Source organism: Ambystoma mexicanum, chromosome 12 (assembly GCF_040938575.1).
Source record: "Ambystoma mexicanum isolate Mex_15411 chromosome 12, UKY_AmexF1_1, whole genome shotgun sequence".
Lineage (NCBI taxonomy): Eukaryota > Metazoa > Chordata > Amphibia > Caudata > Ambystomatidae > Ambystoma > Ambystoma mexicanum.
In genome coordinates, this window is record NC_090936.1 from 801,724,871 (window position 1) to 801,751,408 (window position 26,538).

Consider the following 26,538-nt stretch of genomic DNA (forward strand, 5'->3'; position numbering starts at 1 on the left):
CAGATTTTACATAGATTGTGAGCAAAGGTGGTTGAGATGGTTGAACCAGGGGAGATTCTTAATCCAAATCTCGAGCCAACTTGAAATGCTTTGCATCAATAGCACCATAAATTGGTTCAGAGCATTTTGAATCACATCAAGAATTTACATTGTGGGTAATACATGTTGTCAGTGATTTGGCTTGGTCTAATTCAAGTCTTTTTAAGCCCAGATGTGCTTATATATTCAAAGAGTCTCGAATCAGATTGACCTATTAAAGTAATTTAATGTTCTAATTCCTCCTATCAAGCCAGTCTATTTACACCATTAAGTTAGTTTTAAAAATAAGAGAAAGCCAAAAAAAATAAACTTCCAAAAATAAAAAACATGGAAATGTTTTTCTGAGAAACCAGAACATATAGCAAAAAGCAACTTTCATACAAGGTATGACTGTTATTTTTTCAAGGAGTGGCTTTTGTTAGTACAAGGTATGTTTCTTAAGAATTATTCAAGGAGCAACTTTCATACATGCAATTCCCCTCAACTTTTCAAGAAAGGCCCAGCTTTTGTACAAGGGATGACCATTCATTTTTCAAGGAGCAGCTTTCTTTCATACAAGAGGTATCCCCTAACAATTATTTAAGGAGCAGCTTTCGTACAAGGGAGGAGCCTACATTTTTCAAGGATTGGCCTTCGTTCATACAAGGTGGCCCTCAATAGTTTTTCAAGGAGTGGCTTTCATGCAATTGATTACCCTTAATTTTTCAAGCAACAGGTTATGCTCATACAAGGGATGACCAATACAATTTTTTCAAGGAATAGCTTTTGTATAAGGCTTGTCGCTTAACACGTGTTCAAGGAGCCACTTTGCTGTAGGGGATGACCCCTAACAATGTTTTAAGGAGAGGATTTTAGTAGTATGCATTATTAGAGAAAAGGAAAAACCATTGAGCAGAATTGAGGGCGGCAAAATCCATGCTGCTGGCTGAACATATGAGGAGAGTCAAACAATTTAAGCAAAAATATAACAACTGGCTCCTCAACTCTAAAGCCCAACGCAGCCAATGGAATGTGGAATTTATTCTCAACTCGTTAGCATAGTGAAATTCCAGAGCGCTCTGGACTCCACTGAATGGGCAACAGCAACATGCTGATATATTAATCTGGGATGTCACAGAAGCAGCACGGGTATACTATTTTACAGTACTTTTGTAAAGAAACCAGACTGGAAAGAACTTTCTGATAATACAACTATTACTAATTGGGATGTAGAATGGGAACGAGGTGAGATGTTGAATATCATATACCTAAACAACTCTCGCGCACCAGCTCCGATGGCACCTCCAATACACTCTTAAAATCCAATCCAGAACATTTGAGTATGAATTGGTCATACTGTGACTGTTTTTAAATGTGTAGGATGCATCTTTGCCATTCTAGCTTCAAAATGGTCATGGAAACCAATCAAGTATCTGACATATGGAAAACTGCGGTCCTGATCCCTATATACAAACAAGGTGATAGAGTGATTACAACTAACTACCGCCCAATAGCGGTATTGGACCTGTTGGGGAAATTGTTTGCTGCCATGCTCCTACGACGATTAACAATCTGGATGTGCGAAGCCAAGACAAGAGATACACGGCAGACAGGCTTTGTTAAAGGGGCCAGAACTAACATACATTTGATGATATTGAATCTACTGAAGCTGGAGGCATTAAGAACAAAAACCAAAGTGTATGCTGTTTTTGTCGACTTAAAACAGGCTTTTGACACTGTTAATCGTGACAAGCTGTGGAGGAAATTGCAATCTTGCAATTGCCCCCAGGATCCCCTTGTCACTATCAAAGCACTACCAACACCTCGATTCGAATAAGGCTATCAGCACAAGGGACTCCCACTAAACAAATAGCCACGTGGAATGGCCTAAAACAGAGATGCCCCTTGGCAGCTACTCTATTTAACCTGTAGATCTCATATATAGCGACCAGCCAAGAAGCAGTAAGAGCAAGCCCTCCAATTCTGAATGGGATGGTGGTACCATGGATGGCCTACGCAGACAATCTGGTCTTTCTTGATAAGACACAATAGGCCTCCAAAGAAGATTGAATGCCTTGGTCAAATATGTTTGCGACAGTGATCTAAAAATAAACACATCTAAGACACAATCCATGGTCTTTGTTTGCCAACCATGAAGGAACTAGAAAGAGTGACCATGCCCTATTCTTGAGCTCCAACAAACTAGTCCAAGTGAAACAATCAAATACTTAGGACTATGGCTCAATTGAAGTATGAATGAGCATGAATGGGAGCAAATCCTAAGAGTGAAAGCTGCGTCCTTAGCACGGCAAGGATTAACGCTACATAAAAAAATATGGACAATTCTCCTTATGACCGATCTTTGCATTCTACTGCCAAAAAGTAATACCTCTTTTGACCTATGTAGGAGAAACAACTTTGAACCTGACATGGCACATTTGGGATGTATTAGAAGGAATTTCCGGGAGTAAAGTATTGTCACTCCGACAATCGTATCCAGTCCATCGGGTAAGATTTGAATTGGCGCTACAATTCATCCATTCCATGATATTATGGAAATCATTGGACTTTTTTCAGAACACTGTAGTCTGTGACAACCTACCGCCAATAGACATCCTGAGAATAAGACCAATAGCTAACCAGAATGTCATATTAAATAACTGGAAAACCATCTGTATACAATGGGTTAGGATTTTACAATGTTCAATTGAAACTCTGAATTTTTATCCGCTACCAGTAAAGACGATAATGCAATGGAACGATTGGATTGAGACCCAAGAGCGGAAAACCCAATACAAACTTGCCATTAACTGTTTAGCAGAAAGTTGGGCTTTATTCCAACTGCCCCCTATCTACAGCTGTTTCCCTGCCCATAATTTAGAGATCTGTTCCTTAGACTAAGACTAAAGTTGCGACCCAGAAGGAATCCCTTTTCCATCTGATAATGGTCTGTGATGGACTCAACTCTATAAGAGCGACATGTCGAGACATGTTTCTATCTACTGCATCAGACCTAACGATTGAAGAAAGATGGTCTACCATCATCATTGGCAAACAAAACAATCTAGTGTTCAGAGTTCTGCAATTCTGGATGGAAATTATGAACTAGACAAATGTCTAAGAAATGGAATCATGATTCCGCTGTTTTGCATTTCAAGTCTGTTCTGTATCCTTTTTTTTTACAGTCTTCTTTCTGTTATTTTCTTTTTTTCTGCCTTTCCTGCTCTTTTTCAGCCATGGAAATTATGATTTTATTGTATTTATTTTTATTTATTTTTACATTTTTAAAGCGCTCACACAGCCCACGGGCATCGAGGCGCTGTTACAGGAACTGATTGTTTTTTAGTTGCGTAATTGTTTATTTTTTTCTTACTTGCGTATTTATAGCGCGCTTAAATACCCAGTGGTTTCTAAGCATGGACCCGGGGATCGAACCTGTGTTGCTTCGTGTCGTCTTGCTTCCAAGGCGAGCAAGTTGCTGCTGAGCTATCCTCCCGGGACATGATGAAATAATGAAAGGTTTTATAACAAACTAAACAATTTAAATTAAAAAAAAGTTTTAAGGAGAGTATTTTCAAAAACATACATTTTTCTGTGTGTTTTTTTAATTACACAGGAAAACACTGGGAAAAGAAAGTTTGAACATAAAACCGAGATTTGGGAAAACAACAGGAATGAGAAAAACTCCCTCACTCTGCATTCTTCAGATGGCCTTCCCTGGACCAGCATGGAATCATTACAGATTTACCACCCTAGTCTCTCTGCTCTCGCAGTGTTGAGGTGCAACCTGGAATCGTGGCACTGATAGGGGATCCTGGCAGCCATATCAGGTTGCAGTCCATGTGCCACTTGCATTGCTTAGAGCTGTCTCTCTTTTTCATGGGCCGGATCCTGGGTTTGGGGATCAATAGAGTTTCCCATCCCAATCTTACATTTTCTGCCCCCATCTCCTGCTCACTCCTTATCTCCCACACTGCCTCTTTCCACAGCTCTCAATGCCTCCCACTCCAGCTATACTCTCTCTCTCTCTCTCTCTCTCTCTCTCTTTCCCTGTGCTATATTAGCTGGAGCCGATGCAACAATCTTCAAGCCAATTGGTGACTTTTGGTTTGAAGAATGTTGACTCAGCTTGTGCTACTGTAGTCAATGGAAGACAATCATCTTGTCCACTTTTGGATGAGTGCTCTGATTGAAGACACATTTCAGGTGAATCAGCCCTTTTGCAAATCGGCTTGTGGGTGAAGTCAATGGTGACTCAACTGAGTCAAGCTGATACAACCCATCATGGTTGAGCTGTGAATAAGTTGAGGACTTTAAGACTCGCCTACCCCTATCTCACACCGTGACTACCTCTCCCAACCCTTCACCCCACTCAGTGCTAATGCTACTGCCCACACTGTATTAACACTTCCCAAATGTCCAAAGCCTGCCTCCACAAAAGGCTCTTGCCTCTCTGAAAACTTCCCAGAACTGCATACAATTCAACACATTGCTTCTTTTACAGTCAGCGGGTGCAAGCTTTTGGTTCAAACCTTTCATAAATGTGGCCTTTTTTAATACTGCTGGCTTCATATTGATATGCATAGTAGTTATGTATGACATAATCAATCAATATACATCTTTCTAATGTTCCCTCGCCCTTACATTGTGATGTACAATTTAAAATTCCACATATATATGGTGGGCCTCATTACGACCCTGGCGGTAAGGGGTTAACGCCAGCGTTAGCTGCGCCGACCCCTTACCGCCAATTACGAGGTCCCTTAGCGCCATGGAGGTTTTAACACCCGCTTTTGGCGGGTGTTAAAATCCATGGCGCTAAGGGACCATGGAGTTAATTACGCCACCGTAATTTACGGTGTCGTACTTAACGCCTTCCCCACTCCCATTATGCCCTATGGGGCAAAAATGGGAATGGGGAAGGGTAAATGGGGATTGGGGACTTACCGCCCCGCCAACCTCGGAATGGGGCGGTAAGTCCGCCAACCACCATGGCGTAAACGTAGTTTACGCCATGGTGGTAAAGGTACGACCCAGGCGGTAACTTACCGCCTGGGTCGTAATGAGGCCCGGTATGTTTTTAAATAAAAGTAAAAATTGCTCTTGCAACTAAGAGAAAAATAAAAGTATGCAGGATATAAAATCTTAAATTAGTGTGCCAAGCAGCCTTACCTTCTAGTGATAATACCACTCCTTTCATGAAATTTGTCACTACAGCAGAAATGGTTAATTCATGAGTAGGATGGGGCTTGATTTTTTACACTCAACTAGCCACTTCTATTTTTTTGCACTTGCCGCATTCACTCGCAGACTTTAAACACTCTTTGAAACCCACAACAGAGGATTTTCCCCTTCAATATTAAACACAGCTTCATCAACCCTCTTTTAAAAATACCTTAATTTGATCCAACTGCGTTTAACAAGCGTTGCTCTATGGCTGTCCTCCCTCAGATGGCAACAATTCTTGTTAAGGTTGTTACTCTATAACTTATTAATGTTCTAGAAAACAATCATGTTCTGAAGCCTTAACAATCATGTTTTCATTCAGGGCGTGGCATCGAAACGCTGTCTGGAATGATCTTTTACATCATGCAAACCAGACTTATCTGTCACTAATGGTTATGCTGGGTCTGTCCACCGCTTTCGATACTGTGGATCCTTCCATTCTTCTTTCAACTCTTTTCAATCTTGTTGGCAATCATCATATGACACTTCAATGGTTCCAGTGTATTCTCTCTGGTTGAACACAAGTGGTAAAGCATAGACCTTTTGTTTCCCCTCCAGTTCCTATTACAAGTGGGCTACTCCAGGGCTTCTCAGTCTCACCAATCTTGCTCAACATCTTCATTTTGCCTCTGATGTCCATTATTTGGATATTTGGAGTTTGCTTTCACTCATATGCTGATGACATTCAGCTATATTGAAAGACTTCCAGCCCCAATGACTCTTTCAGTCAGCTTAAGTTATTTTTCACCCAGATTAAACTATGGCTAACGTCCAGGCATCTCCAACATAACCCTTCAAATATGGAGGTGATCTACCTGGGCACAAAACATGTGTTGCATAATCCTTTGTGACCTCCATCACCACCTTTATTACTTGCCTCCCCTCTCACCTTAGCCAATAAGGTTAAACATCTGGGATTCAGTTGAGGCTCAGAGATGACCCTATACAATCAGAATAATGATGCTGTTAAATGTTCTTTCTTCTGTATTCAGCTACTTAAACAAGCTATCCCCAAGGGCATCACATACCAGAAGTTGGAGCAATGGTTCTCTCTAATTTACACTATGGGAGTGCTCTGTTTTTTGGTCTTCCAAATTAGTTGGTGCGTCGTCTTCAAATAGCATAAAATGCTGCTGTATGCGTTACTTTTTGAACTCACCAAAAACTCTTCCATATCTCTTGCTAGAAGTAGTATGCATTGGCTTTTGTTGCTTTTCCAGATTAGATTTAAGATTCTTTGCTTGGTTCAAAAATGTGTCTACAGGTTAGTGCCATCTTACTTAGCCAATAAAATCAAGCGCTGGCTCCCTGCTCGCCCCCTTTGTTTTTTCACATACTTTACTTCTTAACCTTCTGAAGAGCCAATACATCACAATGGGTGACAGGCACTTCTCGGTAATAGGCCCAAAGCTCTTGACCTAATTTCGCCACTTTAGTTGGGTTCTGGACTCTTTGGATGGTTTTTATAACATCTAAAACCTTTCTCTTTGCCTAATAATACTCATTGTCCTTTGTTTCCTACCTGACATATTTTCATCGACCTACTCATCGTCAATAAAATATGCACACAGATTTAGAGTTTCCCTCTGCTCGGTACCCCAGAGTTATGTGGATTTATGAATACTAATAACTCAAAATGAAATTCACAACCTTTGCTAATTTCCTTCTCTCACCTTGGCATTGTGACACGAGTGACACCTGGGCCTCGTCAAGCGGGATCCGGTAACCTCCACAGGGAAAATTAATACCCTAAGGAAGGCAATGGGCATTGAAAGGGCTCACATTCCTTTCCCTCCCCCAAAGTGCCAGTATGTATCTAAGCAGTCCACCTTTGTATGAAGCCATGCTCCTGGTACAAGTTACCTGTAAGTGTTCTTTGATTTCACCAGAGACATCTGAATTCCAAGAGAAACCGGTGAGAAGCACTTGAAGGGAAATATTATTATGGTGCCATATACAAATCACCTGAACACCATGACCTGACCACCCAGAACAAGACATGCCAAATCTAGCACTCAGCTGGTACAGCAGGAAGATCGACAGCAGGACAAATCTGTGGTGCCATCCGTGTGGAGCAGAGAGGGAAGTCATGCAGTGTTGCCATTTAGACGTGGCGAGCACACACAGCGACAGAGAGCAACTCTAGACCACCAGAGAATAATACAGGGCATACAGCCGAATCCAATAATGGGACTTACCTGTGGGGCCAAAAGAATGAAAGCCTGGTAGACAAACTCAAGTCATCAGCCTCCTAGGTTGCCATTGCTGTGTAGTGGTTCACCCACATGGAGGAAGTGAGTGGTGCCTAGCCTCCTATTTGTTAATTTGGCCAAGAACAACACTTATTAGAAGGGGAGAAGAAGCCCGATTGGTGAGGCACAGAGGCCCATTGCAGACTGGAGGAGCGGCATAAAATACCCTTGCAGGAAGCAGTAAGTGTGGGCTATTTGGGGGAGGTCTACGGTAGAGGAGGTGGATGGCCAAGAGACCAACAAGATGGAGCAATGATTGGTGAAGTATGCAGGTGATTTCTGGAGAAGGTGTGGTAATCAGTGAAAGTGGCACCACAGTATGAGAGTGCTTAGTAATGTAGCAAGAGTGGTTATTAGAATCAGTGCAAAGAGCGATTGTGAAGTGCATGGCACTGGGTGAATATAGGGTGGCTGAGTAGTAGTGGTTGGAGGGAGTAGTAATGTGGAGGAGGGTGTAGTAGTTGGAGGAAGGATGTAGTAGTAGTGTAGAACTCGAAGTAGCAGTGTGGAAAAAAGAGTATTAGTTGGAGGGAAGAGAAAGTTGGAGTATTGTGGAGGCTGGTGTACTAAATGCAGGAAGAGGGAGAAGTAGTATCAAAGGGTGGAGGCGAGGCTTAAAGGGGTGAGAGACATCAGTGAGACAGGCAGTTGGAGAGAGAATTGAAGAGAAGTAGAGGGAGTCAAGGAAGCAAAGTTGAAGGAAGAGCATGAGAGGGAGAGGTGAGAGTGAGCATTATAGGAGGAAGATTGATTCCAACAGGATGTTTGTAAGGCACAATCTCTAATCACAGTAAACACTAACGACAGAAAAGAGTAGGGAAACTTAAGAATTTCCAGAGGGAGTTTAGTAAGAAAGGATGTTCTGACTTTAGACCTTCATATACAGTCAAAGGTAGCTATAGATAGTAGGAGTCATTTCTCTGTATCTACTAGCCTATGGGGGTTACAGATGCTTGAGTTAGGGAGGAGGTTCAAATCAAGATAGGAGAGAGAGGTGCAGCTCTGGGGACAACAGAAATGTTAATACAAATCCTTGAACCACCACTGAGACTTAGAGTGATACTTGGGCCGTCTGTGACACATGGTGTGAGAAGTGGTATCCTCTAGACCCCAATACAGAAACCGGCTTGTGACAAGGAAACACAAATGAGACATCTGAAACAGGAGAGTCCTAAGTAATCAGCAGTACCAAGCCCTGGGACAGAGAAATATGTTAAATAATAATACAGCTGGAATTCCTATGCCTCATCCCATTACCCGAAGGGTCAACATACTTCTCAGCGTCAGTGGATCCGGACCAACCTCCCACCCCAGTCAATTCACACGAGGACAGCATAATTCCAGACACACAGCACAATAACAGATTTTTGGACCAGATAAAAGAGGCCCGGAAGAGTACCCATAGTCTAAGGCAAACTCGAGGCAGCGGAAACAGCGTAGGACGTATTGAAAGTAGCTTGCCATTCCACCAGTGGAGAAAACCCTCCTACCCTGAAGAGGACGAAGAGAGGGGGGAAGCCCCATTAGTATTAAGGAGCCAGATACAAATCATCCCCACCATGACATGACCTCAAAGAGCAAACCATCCCAAATCTAGCACCCAGCCGGCACAGGAGGAAGATTGACAGTGGGACTGATCTGTGGTGCCACTTCTGTGCAGCAGAGAGGGAAGCCATGCGTTGTTGCAATGCAGACATGGCAAACCCACAGAGCTGCAGAGAGCAGCCCTAGACCACCAGATAATAATACAGGGCATACAGCCACATCCAACAATGGGCCTTACCCATGGGGTCAAAAGAATTAAAGCCTGGAAGACAAACTCAAGTCATCAGCCCCCTGGGTCATCATTGGTGTGCAGTGGTTCACCCACGTCGAGGAACTAGGTAGTACAGACAACAAGTATTAGAGGGGGGGTGAAAGAGGCTATATTGGTTAGGCACAGAGGCCCAATTCAGGCAGGTGGATGGGCATAGACAACTTCATGAGAAGCAGGAAGTATGGGATATTCGGGTGATGTCAGAGGTACGGGAAGTGGATGACGAAGAGACCAGCAAGATGGAGGAAGGAGTGGCACAGTGTGGAGGTGGTTTCTGGAGAAGATGAGGTACTGGCCAATGAGTGAAAGCACTACCACAGTATGAGCGTGCATGGTAGTGTGGCAAGAGGGATAAGTAGAGTTGTGAAAAGAGTGGCTGCGAAGTGCTTGGCACTGGGTGAAAAGAGGGTGGCTGAGTAGTAGTGGTTGGAGGGAGTAGTAATGAGGAGGTGGGAGTAGTAGTTGGAGGGAGGATGGAGTAGTAGTTTAGAGCTGGGAGTAGCAGTGTGGACAAAAGAGTAGTAGTTGTAAGAAGAAATGTTGGAGTAGTGTAGAGGTTGGAGTACTAAATGCAGGAAGAGGGAGAAGTAGTATCAAAGGGTGGAGGTGAGGCTTAAAGGGGTGAGAGACATCAGTAAGACAGACAGTTTGAGAGAGGATTGAAGAGAAGTGGATGGAGCTGAGGAAGCAAATTAGAAGGAAGAGCAGGAGAGTGAGAGGTGAGAGTGAGCATGATAGGAGGAAGATTGATTCCAACAGGAGGTTTGTAAGGCACAATTCCAAATCACAGTAAACACTAACAACGGGATAGAGTAGGGAAACTTAAGAATTTCCAGAGGGAGTTGAGTAAGAAAGGATGTTCTGACTTTAGGCTTTCATATACAGTCAAAGGCAGCTTTAGACAGTTGGAGTTATTCTTCTGTATCTACAACCCTGTGGGGGTTACAGATGGCTGACTTAGGTAGGAGGTTCCAATTAAGATGAGAGAGAGAGGCACACCTCTAGGACCCACAGGAATGTTAATAGAAATCCTTGAACCACCTTTGAGCCTTGGAGTGATACTTGGGCCATCTTTGACACATGGTGGTAGGAACTGCTTCCCAATGGTGTAAACCAAGATTATGGTGGTAGGAACTGCTCCCCAACAGTGGAAACTTAGTCAAGAGTATTGCCACTTCAATAATGCAGGTTTCTCTATTAAAATTCAATCCAGGTTTAAGACTCTGGGAGTCACCCTGGATCGAGACCTGTCAGTGAAGGTGCAGGCAAGGACCCTGGTCTCTTGCACATCTTACTACCTGAAGCTATTAGCACAGCTTCGGCCTTCAAACTTATAACTGTGCCATGTCTGTACGCACCATTTTAGGGCCAAAGCTGGATTATTGCTCCAGCCTGCTTCTAGGGATTTCCAAAAGGGAATGTTCCAGGTTACAGGTCATCCGGAACAATGTTGTACACATTGTGAAGGGGCTGCACAGAACAGACCATGTCTCTTCAGCCAGAAGAGCCTTACACTGGCTCCCTGTGAGCAGTTCATTCTGTTTCGTGTACACTGCATTGCCCATCGCTACCTCTATGGCCATGGTTTGGAGTATTTGGCCACATGTTTATCATGGCTACATGCCCTCAGAACATTGCAGTCAAATAATATGCCTCTTCTTGTCACCATCAGGACAAAGCTCACCTGTGTTGCAGAAGGGGCCATCCCCCATGCAGTCCCTAGGCTCTGGAACACTCTTCCACCTGATCTGCGAGCCTGAACATTGCTTTCAATCTTCAGACAGGGACTGAAAACTATTCTATTCTGCTCATCTATTTTCTTCTGACCTTCTAATTTCTGATTCTGATCTTGTTACCTGTTGTCTGTCTTGTTTAGCGCCTCCATGCCACTGGGCTTCGCATCGCACTATAGATAAAAATAAAAAATAAATGGTTTCAGTAGTGGGATCCTCTAGACCCCAATACAGAAGCTGGCCTGTGACAAGGAAACACAAATGAGACATCTGAAACAGGAGCGTCCTAGGTAACCACCATCACCAAGCCCTAGGACAGATACATCTGGGAAATAAGAGTAAAGTTGGAATTCCTAATCCTCAACCCATTACCAGAAGGGTCATAATACGTCTCAGAGAGAGTAGACCCAGGGCAACCTCCCACCCCAGTAAACCTTTTTGGACCAGATAAAAGAGGCCCAGAAGAGAACCCGTAGTTTAAGGCAAACTCGTGACAGTGGCAACAGGGTAGGAAGTATTGAAAGTAGATTGGCATTCCACCAGTGGAGAAAACCCTCCTCCTCTGAAGAGGACAACACGATGGGTGAAGCCCCAGTAGTATTATGTAGCCCATTTCACCGCTGCACTGATTGCATCTCAATGCTTATGGAGGGCCTCCTATGAAATCTAGTCGGCATCCTATGGTCTCTAGTGGATGAACAACTTACTATCAGCTGTCAACATCAAGAAACGTAAGCAGCTCTACAGGGGGGGCAATCACAGAGAAATGAGAACAACCAGAAGTACCCCAAACCATCCCACAAAAGCTCAGCATCTGAAAAGATCATTCAGCTTTCTTCATTCATTTTGAAAGGGTGGCACAAATGGCATGGTAGCAACGAAATGGATGGAACAAATACATCACTCAGATTTTGGCTGGGGATGCCCAAAAAGCCTTCTAAGCCTTAAATCCAAATGTAAGGACCTCCTATGAAGATTTGAATAGAGGTATCCTTGAGAGGCTAAACAAATCTGAGAGTACCATCTGTTTTGCCTTTGACATCTATGTGTACATCAACGGGAATCAGAAAGACGGTTATGTTACAGTGAAGGGATATACGTAACAAGTGACTGGCAGATAAGATCTGAAGGAAGTAAAGGATTTGGAGGTATTGATCAGTTTATAGGGTTGCTGCCTCTACAGCTGTAGAAAGTCATATTGCAGCTTCATAAACCCATTTTGGAGGAGGCTATACAAACAGTGATTGCACATCAAAGAGACATCTATGCCCAGGAAGCTAATTGGGGATAAGAAACAAGTCCAAGCATCAGGGGGGTGGGTCCCAACTTCCTGACCCCCACTGAGGTTAATCCAAGGACACCTACATTGGTGCACAGGAGGACATCTGAACCTCCACCCTGTTGTAAACCCATAAGAGATTATGCATGCAGGAAGCCATGACGCTTGGCTTGCTTTTGTCCCAATAAAATACAGGAGGAACCTATGGAAATCAGACTACTCAATTCAAGGTCAAGTTTCCTTGTTGAGGTGGAAACACATGGATAGACTGTGGAATCAGTAGAACAGGAGTATCTAGCAGATCTGCTACCTGAAGAGGAGGATGAGGGGCCGGAACCCAGAGGCTGGGCAGTATGTACTATGGACTATACATATCATCTCCCTTTTGAAATCCAGGTTATCCAGGTGAAGGCTCGCCTAGACTCAGGGAACAAGAAAACTAATATCCAGGCTTAACTAATTGACTTAAAGGATCTGAATCTGGATCACCAGACACAAATCATATGTGTACATGGGGACATCAATTTCTACCCCCAAACACCCCTTAGCCTACAAGTTTTAAACCATGAGGTTGAGTTGCCAATGATGGGTATGCCTGTTCTACTCTGAGAAAGTCCTACTCTGCACAGACTTTCCTTTATTTGCATAATGCCACAGAGAGGTGCAGGGGTCAAAAGAACTTGTTTTTGAGTAGGGGTGATGTGACAAAGGGTTGTGTTGAAGAAAATGGTGGAGGTGTGTGACAAAGTCAACACATGGGCCTTGTCAAGCAGGGACAGAGGACCAGAAAAGGGGAAAAATCCTACTCTGACAAAGGTGATGGACATTGAAAGGGTCTCAATTCCAGGCCACAAGTGCCAGCGGTTATCTACAAAGTCCATCTTTGTCTTCAGCCATGTCTCTTCAACAAGTACATGCCCATGTTCTTTGATTTTTCCTAGCAATATCTGAATCCCAAGGGAAACCATTGAGAAGCACCCATGGGAAAAAGAAATTACAGAGCCAGACACCAAACTAGTGAAATCTCTGCAGCATCCAGCACCCAGCTTGTGCAGGAGGAGGACCAACAGCGGTAGAGCCACAACACTTCTGCTGTGTAGCAGCTCAACGCGCCACATGAAATCAGTTCAGACATGGTAAGCTCAGCCAGACACAGATAGCAACCCTAGATCACCAGGAAAATGTATTCAAACAGGGTGTCTGAAAGGCACAATTCCATTCTTAGTAGTGAACTATCAACAGGATAGAGTATGGAAAGTTAAGTAGTTGCAGAGGGCAATCTTCTCTATCTACTCACCTGGGGGTTAGAAACACCTGGGTTAGGGAGTTGGTTGAAATTATAAGGAGAGACACAGGGAGGGATGGCCGTACAGCCCAAAATAATTTCAATAAAAATGTTGTCAAGTCTAAAGCCATTCTAAGGTCTTCCTTCTGTGTTCACATTTATTTCACCTTCAATGGGGCTCTCGACTTTCTTCACCACTACCACAATCTGCAATTGTACCTACTGTGATGAATCCTTAGATGTCGTCACTTCTCCCTGCAGGGGAGCCCCTTCCCATGAGGCCAGGTAGGTGAGGCTCCTATCCGATAGTTCCCCTGGGGGTGGTACTCAGAGGAAGGATCTCATGGGGAGAGACCCCCCCTATGGGGACAAAGGCGACCATCTAGGGAGAACGAGATGTACAGGAGGAGCTAAATGACTCTACCAGAAATCCCGCCCCTATTTTGCCTATATGTTGGAAGCCAGAAATTGCAACATGCAAATTGCCGATAATGGTACCTATCCCACGAAGAATCCTCGAAACAAGGTATCCAATGAGAAATCCCTATATGATGTACTCACGGTGGGATGACAGTCTCTTAAAGGAGGTTCCTGAAGAAGTGTAAAGATGAATGAAAGAGGAGATTGGTGATGTCACATGAAGCAAAGATGACATGCCAAGAGGTGATACCAAGAGAGAAGATGAATAGACCTTATAGAATCTGATGACAAAATAAAGAGTTGAGTAACATTTCATGTGCGGAATGAAGATTGCATATGTGTAGAACACTGAAGAAAATATAAGTCACTTTATAACTGTTCAACGCAGGTAGACTAAGTAACCAGAAGGCAGGCTATACGTAGTGAATAGATTGCAGGTGGTGGCGCCAACATATATATGTGTATAGAACCTGGATGTTCGACGTCGCATTCTAGCAAACCAGCACCTCAGTAGCAAAATGGATGAAAGTGTGGTGCAGCAGAGAAAAGCAGCTGAAGATGGAGGAAGAATCGAGAAGGCTTGTCTGGCCCAGTGTCAGGGTTTGAGGCAGCCAAGAAACTGGTTATCTATTCGACAAGATACAATAAACTTGAGAAGCGAGGCAAGCTCCTGTTGAGGTCCAATGGAAAAACACTATGAGTGCCACGTTTTATTCATTTAATAGTTTTAAATATGAAGAAGGAGCTAAAACACGGCCTCCTGTCACATGGGGTAGATGGAAATAGACTTTGGGCAAGCTACAGCGAGACTGAAGATAGGAACGTGCTCACACTCTTTTCTATTCTTAGGCACACTGATACTTTGCAAGGCCGAGTTCAAAGGCAATTCAAATGGCAGACAGCAGGAGTGATGATGGACGATGGGCTAATTGGGTGGGGAGGCATGCTGAAGTCCACCTACAAGCACCTGCGGTACCAGCTTGCATGCTGCTAGTGAGTGGAATATTCCAGAAGAGTACACACATGCCCAACAATTATAGAGGGCCACGTAGCAAAGAACCCTATAGTTTTAGAGCCAATGAAACATTGTGTATATGACAATGAAGATGACTTGCACTAGGGGTGGGCATAGTTGTCCACCTGACTTTAGAGACCCAATCATAATCCTATCTTCCATAGAAAGTATATCTAGATGTTCCCCGTAGAGCAACCACAATCCTAGTTAAGTTTTCTTAGCTTTCCACAAAGTATGACGTCAATGATGACAGGTTTTTGCTATAATAAGTGTATTTTTTCATGTAAAACGTTGAGAGATATGCTTTGAGACGTCTGTTGATATCTTTTGTACTCCCTGTTTTAGACAATTGATATTAAAACAGCTATGTTTTGCCAACTTCCTGAGTCAGTCTTATTATTGGTGTAAGAGTAAATTCCGCATTCCCATCCATCCAATAAAGCGTTACCTCATTAAAAGGGCCTAGTGGTTCAGCGGTATAACGACCCTGAGCCAACACCCCTCACACCTCCCTACTCTGTAGACTCCAACCCCTTTCCTAACACTTACATGCATCACTGTAAATCTGAAGACTTAACAACTACTGAGACAAGGAAGAATAGAGACTACCCAAGGGAGAAGTATTAACAGGTACTGAGATGAGGAGGAGGTGCGGAACAATGAAGAGCACCAACATGAATTTAAATGAGCAGTCTAGTCACAACAAAAATGAACAGAGAACTTACAATATGTTCAAGCCCTCCCAGGAGGAACGAGAAATTCATCTGTCCCAAGAGAAGCCGAGTCCCCACTGGAATGGAAATCAGCTGTAGACCAGGACTAGTCAGAAGCACAAAAGCATTGTTAGAAGGTCCAACTGGATCTAACCGAAAGGCAGGCAAACAGCAGAAAGACTGGCGGCAAAGTGGAGTACGTGTGGTCCGAGGCAGATGTGAGAAGGGAAGTGTGCCTGAAGCCGTGAAGTCACCAAAGAGAGAGAACCAGATGCAGAAACGGACAAGGCGAATCGAAACCCCAGCGCAGATGTGAGCCTGCCTACAAGATCCTGAAAGATACAGGGATATACGAGCCAGCTGGTGCAGCCGCATGATAGTCTTGGGACTCAGAAGGCAGTAACGCAGTACCCTATATAAGTAACAGGTGCAGGACAAAAAACCCTCACTGCAGTTGAGAAAGAGGGGCTACCCGTGGGAAGGGTTTCCCAATCTGGGAAGATAACAAATACCCCAATCTTAAAGAGGGAATACAAGAAAGAGTTGTCACTTACCTTACTCGTTGCAGTACTTGGCAGGTGAGCAAATCATTTCTGCCTGATGTGCATATACAGAAATGTGGGTCTGGGACCCACTCCCACAAGAAACAAGGAGTAATAAAAGCCATGTTCTTCATGGCAGTACCTGGCAAGACAGTGAACCAGATCTGCCATATCCCAACAGTAGAGGAATACAGTTCTGGGGCCTGCAACCACGTGAAAAGACTAATGCAATCATCTTACTATTGAGAGTACTTGATAGGAGAGTGAATCAAGTTTACCCAATTTTGTAGACGGGGATGCCTGGGTCTGAGACCCTCAAAATGAAAGACTGAAAGTGTTAAATTGTGAACTGTGAAATAAAACCTAAGAAAGAAAGGCCAGTGGAAGGGAGACATTCCCTCGGTGTTGTGAACTGTGAAATAAAGCCAAGGAATGCAGGGAGAAGGGAGTCATTCTCCCTAGTGAGGAACTTTCAACCGGAAACCCAGTCCTGGAGAAGGGCGTCATTGTCTTGGACCAGTAACACTGATGCAATCTTCCAGTTTAGTTATAAGTGTAAAGGATAGAATTTGAGTTTTTACAAGTGACGGTGGACTCTTTAGTTTTCAAGAACATCATGACAGACCCATTTGAAATATAGTTGAGGCAATAAAAACCCCTCTTAGAGATAGGGTTAGTTAGGTTTTTATTTTCTTGACTAACAAAAGTCTATAGAAATCTACCCCTCCTTCCAAGTTTTTCTTCCTTCATTTGGCTTTAGCTACGCATGAGCAGATGTCACAAAAGAAGAAAATGCTTAGAGTACAGTGTAATCTTTTTTTGACATTGCTAACAGATGGCAAAGGAAGATGCTGCAACGGAAGTGAGCTAGATAATTGCATTTTAGAGCTTGAACATAAACATTGGTTTGCCTGGAAAAGTAATTGTGCTCATGAGTTAGACACTACTAACTCGCAAACATGCTGGTGATTCACAAATAAACGTTGACCTGTGAAGCCTGTGATGTTTCGAGCAGTGCATGGTGGGGCGAGTTATGGTTGCATTGATTACCATAACTGTCAAATTTCTGTGTTCTGTAGGTTTTGCATTATAACTATAATATCCCTTCAACTGAAGTTTCTTTTTCTTGGAAATGCATACATGTTCTTCTAAGGATGATTATCATATTAAAAAACTAGAGTTCCATAACACGTGTTTCCTTTCCTTCTACATTCTCACACATATAGCCACTTTCTAACGAGAACTTACCGGTGAAAGCTATCCACCATTTTTAAGTGCACTCTGAGGTCTTTTTTTGTCAGATGATCCAGCATCCTTGCATCTACTAAACATTCCATGAAGTAACTTCGGTACTGAGGTAAACCCAAGCTGGGAAGCCATTCATTTCCTATCCATTCATGGTTCATATCACCATACGCCAGAGTCTATCAAGAGAAAAATAACTTGTTTAGATTAATCGTCCAAGGAGATTAACAGTACAACACAAGAAAATATGTTCTGCCTTCATCATGTCTTAAGAAAGGCATTGTTGGACTCAGATGGTCAGTTGATAAAAAGGAATATAAATGTCTGTGTGTGCATTAGCGAGAGGGGGCAGGTTTGACATCCCATGCAGTAGAGCACATGAGGTTCCTAGAGGCTTCACGTCCATAAGGCCAGATGGATGACTCAGAGGCATCCTCCAATTTCCCTTTATGACTGTTGTGATGTAAGCCATAGCCTTTGAAGTGTGACAATAAAAGGGAGGTGCAGAAAGGTGCATTTTTTTATGATGATGTGTGCATTGAAGTTCTGCATCAGGAAGAGGTTGCCAATGTTTGTGGCATGGATGATTTTAGAGATTGCACTGATAAGCATCGGATTTCTATACTAGATGGTGTTTATTGAATGGAAGACTTTGTGAAGTGGGATTTGCTAGTCAGGTTATACAGGGACGAGTACAGAATGTGTGCCTGTTATTTGTATGTGCAAGCACTATTGTAAAAGTCACAGGCTTTCACTTTGAGTCCACATAAGTTCAAGGAGTCAGTGGAGAACCTTGTGTAAGGGTTCTAAAGACATTTATTTAAAGAAAATGGGATTGGGAAAACACGTATCTTTCCCTAAGGCTGAGAGGGTTTTCCTACTTTGAAATAATAAACTGAGTCAGTCAACAATTTAAGAATAAAGTGTACAGCGCTCTCCTTTGGATAATGTTTCATAAATATCCTCTTTCAACATAAAGTTCAAACTGGTGCACAACAAATGTTCCAAATAAAAAGACCAAGAGGATGTCTCCCTCCTCTTTTTTCTTGTACTAGCCACAAATGCCACAGGAAATGGCTTTCTTCCCCTGGATCGTTAACACCAGCCAAGGCCTGGGGGATTGACTCTCTACCCCAGGATTCTTCATCCAGTTCAACACAACAACAATCTCAGGGGAAAGGCCTATCTTACCTGTGGGCTTTCCCCAGTATTCTATGAAGTTCAATGCCTGGAGAAATGACTCACTTCCCCAGGTTTCTTAGGCCTTTCTCAGGCCTCCTTTTATGTCTCTGGGTCCCTGACCCTGGTGGGCAGACCTAGGCCTTACTGTACCGTAGAAGAATAGCTCAGGATGCACTCCCTAAATTGTAGTGTGTCCCTGACCCTGGTTGGCAGACCTGGTTCCCCCAACCAGGTACTGCGACAAAGAAGAATAGTTTGGGATTCACTCTCCAAGCTGAGGTGGGTCCTTGACCCTGGTTGCCAAACCTGGTTTCCTCGCACCAGGTACTGCAGAAAAGAAGAATAGCTTGGGATGCACTACTCCAGCTGATTTGGGTCGTTGACCCTGGTTGGCAGACCTGCTTTCCTCCCACCTGGTACTGCAATGAAGAAGAATAACTTTGGATGCACTCCCCAAGCTGTGGTGGATGCCTGACCATGGTGGTTCTTTAACTTCAATTTCTTCAAAAATGTCAACAGAGTGTCGCCTTTCTCTTGGCTCAACACAATGTTAACACACATCAGAGGGAATTAATCCCTGCCTTTGACTACTGTCAGGCTCTCTAAAGATAGTTCAGAGTGCCAGGGGAATGTCTTTGATCCACTGGTCTTTCTTAGTATTGCTTTAGGCAGGTCACAGGTACCCTGTTTCACTCTCTTACTATGTACTGTGACTATGAAGATAAGTGTTAGACTTGCGTTCTCATGGGTGCGGGTTGCAGACTGGCCTATTCTGTGCATAGAATACCGTTGGCAGCCTTGGTGTATTTCCCTGAGAAGTGCTACCTTGTCATCTTTTTTTTCGGATGAGTGTTACTTCACTGCTCTCAGAGACCCAGATGCTTTTCTGTGATGCTTTCTCATTTCTATGTGGTTGCCAACAGCTTTCTGACTTCCCAGTGTCTTTCGAGTATTCTGCGTACCTCCTCTCATGGTCTGCATGGGTTCGTGCTGTGCTGTCTGTTTTGCGTCCAGAGTGGTTTTCAGCGCTGAGACGGCTCTGCAGTTTGCGTTTAGCACACCGTACTCTTCCCCATTTTAGCGAATGTATGCAGACTTGTTCTATCTGCTCGTCACACAGTCCTTCCAAGGTGGACCGTCTCTGGTATTCGCAAGTCTCGTTGTGGCGTCTCGGTTAGTTTCTTTCTTTCCATGCGGACTCTTCTGGTTCCCAAGGGTCCTCCAGAGAGGGCTTTCTGACAGGGTAAGTCCTTCTTCAAATTTATATTCCCTATGACCAATAGGGAGCTTCCAACGAGACTGTGCACCATGATCTTCAGAGGTGTACGTTGCCTCTCCATAGACTTCCCTAGATGGGTCTGCTTCTTCCATGTTCGAGTCTGATTTAAAGGGAAAGATTCTTCAACCCTGCACATACATACTGTAGAGTGTTGGAGATAGGGGGGGATGTGGAGGGGGTTATGTGTAAGAGGGTGGTAGAGGCTGAATGTTCTGTGTTCTATTTATACAGTCGTCCTGCATCCCACAGGGATTATCCTTCCCCAGGTGATCTTTCCCCAATGGACCAACCCAAGGGGGACCACTGGATGGTGGCCACACTGCCCTAGCCCCATGGTAAAAGGTCATATCCGGAGATCCCCATGGATCGACAGATCCGTCACATTTGATATGCACTAACTTAACTTTTTTCATGGTGTATTTGTATGCATCTATGCAACTCTTCATTTCTCAATTTACCACACAGTATTCATACTGATTATTGTTCTCCTATCCAATCGAATTCCAGAAAGTAGATTTAAAATCTGTGAATAGAAAATTTGCGATCTCAAGGTTGAAAGGGATTTGCTGCAAAATGGAATATTTATCCCAATCTACAATTACGGTTCCTCACAACCTCTTCATCTAAAATTATCTGAGTTCATATTTCTTAAAGTAGAAGAGGCAGGGACAGAAAACTGCTTGGAAGACTGTTTACAGGGTGAGCCATGTCCTAGGGTCCCACCGTTTGCACCACTCCGATAAAGTTAGTACTTGCACGCTTTTTAGAGGGGTGGAGTTTGGAGTGCTCTGGTAGTAAGTATACTGAATGGTTTTGTCTTTCAGGTGGGAATGGAGGGCTTCTGATCCAATCAATGCAAATTAATATGGAGCAATTAGATGACTCTCGGTTTTCCTGTGTTTTTAAAATTGTGAGTTGGTTTCTACAAGATAAACCCTACTCAATTACAGAACATAACACTAACATTTTGCATAAAATACAAAAAACATTATGAAAAAATACATTTAAATTTTAATCTCTATAATATGTCATCCAAGTTTAGTGCATTGACCTTCATTACAAGTTTGCCAGTCTGGGAAAAATTGAAGTACTACTGTGACTGTCACTTTCCCGGACTGGCAAACTACAGGTTTGCTGGTGGGGGGGGTTCCCTTATTTACCTCCAGCTAATACCCACTGGCACAAAAACAGCGGGTATTTCTGCCACCGGTATTATCGGTGCCGGCGGGGACTTCTGGCAATCCCCTCCAATGAGGCCTAAGGGACTCAATGGAATGGGGATTTACCACCCTTTCAGCCACATGTAGCATCCTGGTAATTCTGGTATATCAGGCAGCGGAAAGAGTAGGTCACTTTTGCCGGCATTCGGCAGGATACCGGCAAACTTGTAATGAGGGCCATTATCTTCAAAAATTCATAGTTTAAAACGAATAGCTGCCAATATAAAAGCTGTCGGGATGACTGTTAATGTCCGAGCCCAAAACACATTTCCATCAATTCTACTGACACAATGAACTAATTGTACAAAATATGCATTTCTTTGATGTAGTAGCGGGGCACATTCTACAAAAGGGTGCTTCAGGGTCTCGATTTCAGGTCCTCTAGATACCCTACATGTTCTGTCGGCTCTTTTAATCCCTGCTTTTAATCTTAGTACTTGAAGAGTTGGTTCCAAGTTAAACTGCAGTTTCATAAAATTACTTTTCCAAGGTCGAGCTGGGAATTTTAAAAGATATCCTGGCATATTACTGGATGCTCTTTCCTCCACTAACTGTACATCAACCGTTCTTAGTTCTGACCTTTTATTATGTGTACAGAGCTATCATTCAGGGGGAGGGGGAATGTTCTTAGCTAGACTTGGGGGGGTTATTTTTACATATATCTAGAGATATGCCAACCTCATTTAAAATGGTTTGACATTCTAGTTTCCAGCTGAGCAAAATGCTAGAGGATGAATTGTGCATAATTTTGTCAGAATGCAAAGAAAACATGATGAGTAGTGTCTCTTTTGTTTTTGGGTTCCTGTTACATACAATCAAAAGGTGGGAATATATAGGATCAAACACTAGAACTGCAGTACCGTCAGAAATCTAGGAGATGGCACCAGATGATCACAAATAGAGATGCCACGAGCGCAAACAGTAGAGAACATACATGAGGTGTATGACTCATGTGCAATTATTGATTTTCACTGCATCTGACTTCGTCACACTTTACAATATCACAACCAAGGGCAGCAGACGATGTTTGGAGGTCCAATTTAAAATAATGTGTATGGGCTCTCATCCCAGCTGTGCAAACCTACCCACACATGTTAACAATACAAATACATTGATCTGGGTAGTTAAAGGTTTTCAAATGCAAAAGGACAGTGTAAAAATGTCAGATACATTTTTGGGGCACACGCAGTTTAGAACCCCTGGAGCACACATCTGACCATACAATCAATAAAACATACCCAATGGAAAGCATGCATTCAGGGCATTATATGTTAAAGACTTTGCTAGGGGGAGGGTTATCTTGTGGTGCATAGATTATAGTTACCCATTACTGCCCACAGCTGGGGACCATAAGTGGTACTTCCATAAGGGTACACATTGCACAAAAGGCTGTTAGGGCCAGGCCTGGTGCTACTGTCAGACCGTCCACAGAAAGGAGGAAACCTGTTGCGGAATTACCATCGAGCAACTGATACTCGGCCGCAGCCACTCTCCCCTTTCAGTGGGTGATGGAGGAGACGTGGCAAGAATGAGATGTCTCGCAAGAAGAACCAGACTTCTCCTCAGAGGGTAGGGGGACGTGCAAGGCCGGGAGGGGAGCAGAGGTGAGTAGAAAGGTAAGGTATGGTGGGAGGGAGAACACTAGGAATCCTTAGAGGCAACAGGACCAGAGGCGTAAACAGGATTGCCTAACATGTGGGGCCTGATGCTAATGTAGTTGGCTCCCATCGCAGTGCCATTAACATCTGTAAATGCCCTCAAAGAGCTGCTGAGTGGGCATTTACAGATTTCGGGTGGGCCTTGCGTGCCCAGTTCTACCCTGTCTACGTCTCTAAGCAGGACCCATCTCTACACCAGAAAATATTTCCAGAAACTATTAGCAAATACCTTTGATCCTGTTCGACTCTCAGGATTCCAATGTTCAAACCCAACCATTAACAAAGAATGGGTTTCCTAAAGACAAATTGCAATGGGCGATCTTCCTTGTCATTGAGGTTGCATAATGTGAGCCTACCTTGATCTTCATTATTCTCCAAGCATATTCACTTTCCCACACCAAAGAGCTGAATGCAGAGGTCTTAAATGAGACCTCTGTGTTTGACCAGGGAATGCACAGTTAATGTGCCTCAGCCATGAGGTGAAGGCGGATGCTTCTTTAGTGAACATGTGCATGCCAACACCCCCTCTTTGTGGCTTCGTTCTGTGGCAAAATCCCAGACAAAGCAATGCGGACAGTGAGGAATGGCTGCAGATTATCTAAAGAAGGTGTGTGGGCATCTGCATAGCAGAACAAAGAAAGACTTCCAGAGGGGAAGCTGAAAACCTAAATGACCACTTAAGAAGTGCTCTTAAGCATTCTTTGTCAGAGTCACAATAGAAAGAGGGGTTGGTGCTGGCACTGGGACTCATCACAACCTTTGCTTTCAAAAGAATGTACACAGATAGAAAGAGGGATATGTTCTTGAAACATATTGCTCTTATCACAGTCCTTTAGGAATGAAGTTACCGCAAATAGATGTTTATTTTCAAAGTACAGTACGCCTGAATAGATTATTTTAATAGAGTTCTATTGAGATGTTATTTTTTTATATATTGTGATGTTAGAAATTAATCATTCCAACATGAAATAGGATGGACGATATGTGTTTTCTATTTGTTAGATAATATTGTCTGTGTTTTTGGTATTGTTTTGTGATAATGTGACAAGTTTCAAGAACTAGACACACTAGAACAACTTTTTAAAAGGTCTGATGGTTTTTCAATAGTCTGTGCACCACTTTGAGTCGACGGATGTAAACCTACATTGCCATTGAGGAGCATGAATGTGTACAGGTGAAATCAGTGCACAGCTGCCCTGTGGTGCTCTATACATTCGACGGCCCCGCCTACCCACCCACACTTCTGTTCCAGGGTCTTGTGACTAACTGAGAATGTTGACTTTGTTGGCGTTAGGTCATTCTTACCCCATTGAAGCATAGTTTGTCACCTTGAAATAAAGTAATTGGCGAAGAAAATCTTCAGCAATTACAGAGCCAGTCACATACATGCTTGTTGTGCATACTAAACACGCCATTTTGATTTGAGACCATTTAATATAAGCCGACATGGTGTACACAACTCATTTAAAATATTCCATATGTATTATGAAGTGAAGTTTTACAGCAAAAATACAAATTACAGTGAAACTCTTATAAGCACATGGAGGGAGGGGTATTGTACAAAAAGACTGTATGTAAACGGTCGCATGAACGAAAAGTTCTAGAAATGCTACCACCAAAGATTCGAACACCAAAAGTTAGTAAGGTAGTAAGTAAAAAAAAAACAAAAAAAAATGGTGTTGCGGGGGTATCCCTCGCACACCCCACTCACTATGCTGTGTGGTATAGTGAGCGGGGGTTTGGGGGAAACCCCTGCAGCCCCCGTAAAAGGAAAAAAAGGTCCCTGCAGCGCCGGTTCCCAATCATTGAAGTGAAAGGGAACTGGCGCCGCAGGGACTCAGCATGAAGAAAAAGGTAAGTGGGGTTTGTTTATGTTGGGGGTGTGGGTGTGTATGTACGTGTGTTCGCATGAGAAAGCTGCAAACTTTTGGTGGTTCGCACCTTTCTCATGCAAACTTTCCGGCTGTGGTCAAATCAGCTGTGGTCGGATCACGTAGATCAAGGAAGGGGTTAGAGGGAAAACCTCGTTGGATAAAACCACTATAATGGCCGACATCCCTAGCGAGTTGTAACAGCGGGAGGAGAGTTTACAAGAGCACGGGGGTCATGCATTAGGGAATGAGCGCCTCGAATAATCAGGTTCACCAGACAAACAACATTCCATACCTGTGCCCAGCTTCCTTCTTCCGACTCTTTCTGTGTTAGGAGCAGACCCGTTCAGTATGCAAGAAAATACAAAAAGGGATCATTAGGCAAAGGATTTGACAACGTTCCCGAAAGTGCTATTCATTAACCAATTCATCCAGCGACAATTTTATGAATATACTGTAAGAGGCACTTGTAATAACTGATCTTCTTTGACATGTGAGCTATGTTAGGGTCCCCTTCTGATATTGCTCGTCGCCACCTTATCTCGCAAAATAACCTCACATCTTCTCTGTGGTAAATGAATAGGAGATATTTAATTATAATGGGCATGAGTGGCATCAACAACCGATGTAAAAAGTGTAGTTTAATTGAAGAATTCAATTTGGCCTTGTATGGTACTGTGGGGGAAGATTAACTACGGCAGTGATGTGGCTGAATAGAAATCTGTTGTGTAGCATGTTAAGTGTTTTGTAGTCACTGTGTCAACACGATAAAGAGAAATGTACATTAAGTCCAAATAATCTAAAATATACATCAAATAAATACATGTGTGCGCTATTCACCCCCTGTGTAATATTCTTTTCTGGCTTTTTCTTGCTCAGAGTAGATGAAAATTTACTAATCCATTACTTACAGAAAAGTGAGGGTGTCACTATTGTAATTTGTGCATTCCAATGAGCTCCACCTTTAAAAGAGACATTCCCAGAATCCTTTGGTGGTCTTAATGTCTAGGAATGCTCTTTTTCTTGAAGGACGATAATATATGTCCAGTGCCACTTTAGCGATTACACTCCTTCTTGAAGGACAATCACCTTTGTCCAGTGCCACCTTAGTCCAGTGCCACCTCATCTTTCTTGAAGGACGATCATGCATGGCCAGTGCCACCTAAGCAACTGCATGCTTTCTTGAAGGACGATCACTTATGTCAAGTGCCACCTCAGCGACTGCACTCTTTATTGAAGGACGATCATGTATGTCCAGTGCTACCTCAGGGACTACAATTTTCTTGCAGGAGGATCATGTATTCCTACTGCCACCTCAGGTACTGCACGATCGCTTTAAGGACAATCATGTCTGTCCAGTGTCACTTCAAGGACTGCACTCTGGCTTCAAGGACAATCATGTACGTCCAGTGCCACTTCAAGGACTGCACTCTTTGTTGAAGGACAATCATGTATGTCCAATGCCACCTTAGGGATTGCACGCTTTCTTGAAGGACGATCATGTATTCCTAGTGCCACCTCAGGTACTGCACGCTTGCTTTAAGGACAATCATGTCTGTCCAGTGTCACTTCAAGGACTGCACTCTGGTTTCAAGGACAATCATGTACGTCCAGTGCCACTTCAAGGACTGCACTCTTTGTTGAAGGACGATCATGTATTTCCAGTGCCATCTCAGGGACTGCACTCTTTCTTAATGAACAATCATGTTGTGATGAATCAACTTCCGGGGCACCAGTGGTCCAGGGATGAATATTGGTTTCTAAACCATCAATCAGCCCCACAC

General features: G+C 43.4%; 1 protein-coding gene across 3 annotated transcripts in view; it reads right to left on the bottom strand.

Annotated features, from left to right (window-relative positions):
* Nucleotides 1-26,538, bottom strand: part of PPFIA2 (PTPRF interacting protein alpha 2) — a 2,558,488-nt gene that overhangs the window by 224,630 nt on the left and 2,307,320 nt on the right. For all 3 annotated transcript variants that reach the window (XM_069629312.1, XM_069629311.1, XM_069629313.1), the window contains 2 exons: nt 25,050-25,079; nt 17,548-17,723 (listed from right to left, as the gene is read on the bottom strand). In XM_069629312.1, the coding sequence (XP_069485413.1) occupies nt 17,548-17,723; nt 25,050-25,079 (206 nt within the window). The remainder of the gene's footprint in view (nt 1-17,547; nt 17,724-25,049; nt 25,080-26,538) is intronic.